This window comes from Strongylocentrotus purpuratus, unplaced genomic scaffold, assembly GCF_000002235.5.
Source record: "Strongylocentrotus purpuratus isolate Spur 01 unplaced genomic scaffold, Spur_5.0 spur5_contig_817, whole genome shotgun sequence".
In the NCBI taxonomy this organism is placed as follows: Eukaryota; Metazoa; Echinodermata; class Echinoidea; order Camarodonta; family Strongylocentrotidae; genus Strongylocentrotus; species Strongylocentrotus purpuratus.
This window is the reverse complement of record NW_022145521.1, coordinates 552,797-558,923: the sequence shown is the minus strand read 5'-3', so window position 1 is coordinate 558,923 and position 6,127 is coordinate 552,797. Positions and strand designations below refer to the sequence as shown.

The window sequence follows — 6,127 nt, the reverse complement described above, 5'->3', positions numbered from 1 at the left end:
ACCAAAGCTGGCGTCAACGCTTTCCATGCATGTGCTCCTCGACTCTGGAATAGCTTTCATGTTTTATTCGATTATCGACTTCGCTGGATGTCTTCCGAAAATGTCTCAAAACTCTCCTTTTTGATAATCAACAACTTTTATATTTTTTATGTAAAGTGCTGTGAAAAAACAGTTAGTTTGTAAGAGCGCTATAGAAATGACTGTATTGTATTGTATTTTATTGTATATACCTATAAGTATGAATTCAGTTGCGGTTTTGATCGCAGAATACACAACCACGGTTCCATACAATGTATACGGTTAACGTAAGGCTAGGGTCGTGATCATGCAAGGTCAGGATAAGGGTTAAGGTTAGGGTTACGATTAGGGTATCTGGAGACGGGTCGGAATTGTGGATAGGGTTACTGTCTGGGATATATAGGCAATACCGTAAGCGTCAGGGTTAGGGTTACGGTGGTATTCTGCAGTTGTTCCTCAAATGCATATGCATTTTGTTTTAGTGTGGGCGGATAAGCTCGTAAATCATGTACATACCTCCAGAACATGTGACTCGAGAAACCTCGGACGTATTGCAGTTCTCATGAGATCCAACTCCTACCCCAGGACAGTTGAATAATCGAGATTCATTCCCCGTGCACTCTACACGATCGAGCGTGACCTCAACATGACTGCCATCTGAAATATGAGATGTAGTAATGCTTTGCGCACGTCCCAATCCCAGACTTCTGCAGGCAACGTCAGCATCGTTCATGTCCCAAGAGTAACTACAGACAGATCTCTGCTGGCCGTTGTAGTAGTACACGACTACGCCATCCAAGATGCTGGTTCCATCAGTCAGATAGATGACTTCGTCTCAGGGTGGAATGAAGGAGACAAATACGACATATGGTAGAGTACTGATGCCGTGTAATAATGGATGACATATAGTAATTCAGTAATATAGTTTAGTAATACGTGGCATAGTAAATACTGCCGTACAATTAATGTTATACTACACAGCCTACCAGTTAACATCAGTTTTATTCTGTAAAATATTTACCTTCTTCTGAACACTGAATGCCAGCACCGTCGTAGATGCAAAAGTCCAGTGTTTCGGATTGTGTATCTAGGCAGTCGAAGATGTTGTTTTCTCTCCCCGTGCAATGTGCATCCGATAAATGTATGTTATTTATACCATATCCGAATTCAGGTTTAGCAAATACCTTCAATGCACCAGCGAATCCTAAACTTTTGCAAATGACGTGTGCATTGTTGAGGGTCCAGTCTTTCCCACAGGTTGTTCCCCAGGTTGACTTTGCGAAAACCTCTACTCTCCCTTCACTGCTATTCCTTCCTCCGACCAGACGAACTAGGATGGAAAGTATGACGCAGGAATTTCGGTAAATGTTAATACCTTGTATAATTCTCAAAGGTTATAGTTGCATTGTAGATATGATACACATAACACGTTACTCCAAATTAGAAAGGACGACTATCAACATGACTTTGTACAGAGTTGGAATATGTCATGCAAACTATGAATGATATCAAAAGGCCAAATATCTTGGACTTGCCTGTAAATGTCAACTACAATTTTTACCACAAGAATGAATGATAGTGACTCACTCCCAGTTGAACATCGGACCATGGCGATACGGGTCGAATTGCACTGGTGATTACGAAGCCTTGTCCACGAACATTCAAGTATACTGGATTCATTGCCATTGCAACTTATGCCATTTAAGATATATTCTGAGGCTCCCTTGGAAGTAGTAGCATGTTGGCCGGTATCCAGAGCTGTACCTATTCCCAGGTATCTGCAGACAACATGTCCGCTGCTGATGTCCCAGCGATCATCACATACTGATCTCCAAGAGCCATGGTAGAACACCTCTACGATACCCTCCCAAGGATAATGGCTACCAGTCAGACGAACTATTGGGTAATATTGAAATGGTTACATCAATATTCACTGTAGCCCATTCTATACAAAAATTTTGTGTCCTAATAAAATGATTTAGATAATATGGTTTATTCTTGATGGATAAGTGTATGAGTTCTGCGAACTTTCTTGATCAATCTAAAGTCATAGAGTCATAGAGATTGATCAATACATTTCTGAGAAGATATACATTTTGCCTATAAAGAATAAACATTACTGCCACAATCATATCATGATATGTTGGAATAGGCCTACAGCAAGAGAGATTCATACATCAGTCACATCGACAAACCAACTCAAAACAAACTACAAACCCATTTATTCTTAGCCATCGAGGAGGGGGTGAATGGGGTGCTCCTTGATATTGTAGTAATAATAATAATAATAATAAATTCATTTATAAAGTGCTTAATACAATGTTTCTAAGCGCTTAAATACAAGTAATTAGGTACAACGTAAAATAAACATACAGCAATAATAATACATAATTTTAATAATAACATTACAGATAATTAAAACTGCCCTATAAATTACTATTACCGGTGAACAAAAAATACTTCAAACTTGCCTTAAAAGACTCTACAGATGGGGATTGACGAATAATAATTGGTAAACTGTTCCATAATTTAGGGGCTGCAATGGCAAAAGTACGATCTCCGTAACGGGTATTGGTTCGGGGACCAGGGGCGTATTGGAAATTAGCATGTGTAGTTGACCGTAATGAACGTGATGGAACAATAGGTTTAATTATCATTTCTATCAAGGAAGGCACATAAAGCCATTGTTTGCGGTGGTTAGTAAAAGGTATAATTCGTCTGATGGAAAAACTAACGGGGAAATTGCATTCTTGAGTGGGTTAAATGAAAGTATAATAGTGCTTGAAAGATTGCTTACAAGCACCAGTAAAGTATACACGTATGTGTACCGAGATTCTTTCTCTATTTATCAAAACAATTTCAAAATAATCTCACTTCTAAATAAACAAACCAGTTTCTACTAATAAAGAGTCCATACTGAACATGATCAAATGAAAGTGATGCAACCCGTCTTACTTGTTGAATTTGTACATGTAGCTATCGCCCCTATAGGAAATTTGCACTCATTGAATTCGTCAGCGAAACTGTGCGGACATTCCTCGAGAGAGGACTCGTTCCCCGAACATCGGACATCAAATAGAACGTGTGTTAGTGTTCGCTTATAGCTGTCAACATTGCTCGCCAGATATGAGCCGCTGAAGCCCAGACTGCGGCAGGCTACCTCAGTATCACGGAGATCCCAATTGTATAAGCAGATATTTCCCCAGGATCCGTTAAGAAAGACCTGGACTCTTCCTTCAAATGGCAACACATTGTCTTCACCGTCGACAAGTCGCACTGCCCATTCTGTAGTAGAATATAAAAGCAGAAATAACTCGGTGATCCGACAATTGCTCTGGGCTCTAATTTGTCGGAAGTGTAGGCTTAGGGTAGCAATAGGTTTTTATCTTGGGTTTGGATTTAGGATTGGGGTTATGTCAATGTTATTTAGGATTGAAGTTGGGAATTCGGTAAGTGTTGAAAATTAAGTTCGAGGAGCATCAGGGGCGGATCTACGAGGGGTTAGGGTTACGTTTACACCCCCCCCCTTGGGCTGCCAAGTGAAAATGTGATGTGTATAGAAAAACGTCAACAACAAAAAAACAAAAAAAAATAGCCTCGCCGCTATACGGCTCGTGGACAATGTTCCGCATGTTAGTAGATGCCAGGACAACATCACATATGGGGGTTCAAAATAGCAACAAAACAAAAATCGCCTGCCCGCTCGTGGACGTTACTCCGCATCGTCATGGGTCAAACAACCCCCCCCCCCCCCCCCCCGCCCCTGAGCATGTCTCGTACACAAGGTTCAATGTTAAAATATTGAGGTCTAAATCCAAACGACACTAAGGATTAAACACGGGCACAGTCGGTTGCTTTTATCAAACACTCGGGTCGCGGTGCGCTGGAAAACACCCAGGTCACGGCTCGCTGGGCCACTATTTGTGTGAATCGTGTCTCCAAATCTGCTTTGTAAGGGGGAAATTTATTGATGAGGATAGTTGAAATTATCGACAATAGAAGGGTCTATGTATCGTTTACCATTTAAATCTTTCTTGAATCCTCTCGTCACATACATGCCTCGCATTTTTCCTCTTTTCATCTCTTCTATCATCCTTTATTCATATATATCTTTATCTTTGATTCTTCTACCATCCATTTCTTAAATATCTTCTGCTATAACTTCTTAATTGTATTTCTGCCCTCTGTCGTAGTTTCTCTGTTTTTATTAATGTTTGTCCTTTGATTTCATCTTCAATTTTTGTTAAATTCCATCATGTAATCATCACGATATTCTTTGTTGGTTTCCCTTATCATCTTTTGTTTTCTTATTCCATTTTTCTGAATCGTCCTTCCACATCTTTAATTCTTTCTCTCCCTGCATTTCCCCCTTTATTCCTCTTTTCTGCTAGGCCTACAAAGTAATTCTTTATTTTCTGCAATTCATCTTCCTCATCTTTATGTTAATTGTTAATTATTCTGGTGCATTCTACCACAATTTTCCATTAGGCCTATAATATACTCTGTTTCTGCATTTCTCTCTTTTCCCATTTCTTCTATAATTTTTTAGTTAATTTCCCACAATTCATCTTCTCACTCTTTCCATTTTTCCTATTAATAGGCTTCATATTTCTTTGTAGTAGGGTCTATTACACTTTCCCTAAAATTCACTTTATCCACCTATTATTTGGTTTTTCCTGATGTCAGCCTTAATTCTTGTCTTCTTATTTTTCTATCATTAAAATAAACAATCGCAACTTATAACTTTTTTATAATAAATTTCCCCACGCACCCCTATTGAAAAATGGTTGAAAACAGTCGCTAATTTTAGATAGGATTTTCTCTGCGAGTAGGGCTGATTTGAAGACACTATTAAAAATAAATTGGCCCAGCGCTTCGCGACCGGAGTGTTTAGTAAAAGCCGTCAGGGTGAGGGAGATAACCCAACCCAAGCTCCCCCGCCACATATTGATCTTGGATTATTTTGCCAGCAGAAAATAACTTTAAAATGACCCCAATCAGAAATCAGAAATGATGATAGGAAAACAAATTATATCATATATGATTAATACCTAGATTAATGCACTGGAAACCGGATCTCAGTCTGACTCGAAGAAAAATGTAATTCATTTCAATCTGTCGGTTAAATTAGTTTACGGCACTGTTTTTTTTTAACTATGACCAAATACCTAAATGGCCCTTTGAGAGCCTGAAACTTTTCAAAGATAAAGAATTAGAAATCAATTACAATTTTTTCTTGTAGCATGGACCTAGATTGACCTCCCATAGCATAATGAAAAATTTTCAACATTGCTTTATGTGCATCAGCTATCCCTGAACAGCCAATTGTTTACGGAATTTTGTAACAAAATTGACATACCTTTTTGGTTGGAGCCGAAAAAAATATATACCCACTAACAATATGTTTTTTTTTCTATTGATGATTAATGAGCATGGGTGGATCTTAAAGAAAGTTGACAGTAATCTGAATTAACTCCTGTATTTTGATGGAACAGTGCAATTGAAAATGGTGTTTCGGACGTTACATCTTCCGTTAACAATGTAGACCCTAATTTAACCCACTAGAACAATAAATTAATGAGATTGTTTATGGTTTGAATAAGCTTATTAGTTACTCCAAGTCATTAAATTAAAAGAAAATATAATTTAATTGTAGTAGCGCTTATACTAGAAATATACTCAAAATTTGAAAAAGTTGTCTCATTTTCCGTAAACAATTTTGTAACGTCCGAAACAACTTTCAATTTGAAGTAGCAGAAAATATATGAACTGCACGACCTTTTTCTTGTAACATTTGTTAAACATTTCACGGAGGCTACCCACCCCGAAAAAGAAATTTGCAATACATTATTACAATACTATTTTATAGTTAAAACCAATTTTCCGTTAACAGTTGTAACGTCCGAAACAAATGTAACGTCCGAAACAAAAAATACCAAATAAATGATGATAATCCATATTTGAGGGTATCTGGAGTGAATAAATCATTATGAAATATGTAATTTTTAGTCTTAACATAAGTCAAGACACAAATCAGGTCTTTCAAATCCAATAATTTTGTGTAAGCTCAAGAAGGGTGTTTCGGACGTTACACTATTTGATTGTTAAC

General features: G+C 37.8%; 1 protein-coding gene across 1 annotated transcript; it reads right to left on the bottom strand.

Annotated features, from left to right (window-relative positions):
* Positions 1-496: 496 nt before the first annotated feature.
* On the bottom strand, positions 497-4,084 carry LOC115921796 (scavenger receptor cysteine-rich domain superfamily protein-like). Its single transcript, XM_030980011.1, has 5 exons — positions 4,039-4,084; positions 3,082-3,303; positions 1,783-1,914; positions 1,175-1,348; positions 497-852 (listed from the first exon to the last, which is right to left on the bottom strand). The coding sequence occupies exons 1-5, from the start codon at positions 4,082-4,084 to the stop codon at positions 497-499; spliced, it is 930 nt and encodes a 309-aa protein (XP_030835871.1).
* Between the last annotated feature and the right edge of the window lie 2,043 nt (positions 4,085-6,127).

Coding starts and splice junctions, on each gene's coding strand:
- LOC115921796 (XM_030980011.1), bottom strand. CDS start 4,084: ATGCGAGGCATGTATGTGACGAGAGGATTCAAGAAAGATTTAAATG. Junction 3,304..4,038: donor ATTCAAGAAAGATTTAAATG/GTAAACGATACA, acceptor ATTCTACTACAG/AATGGGCAGTGCGACTTGTC. Junction 1,349..1,782: donor CTGCAGATACCTGGGAATAG/GTACAGCTCTGG, acceptor TTTCCATCCTAG/TTCGTCTGGTCGGAGGAAGG.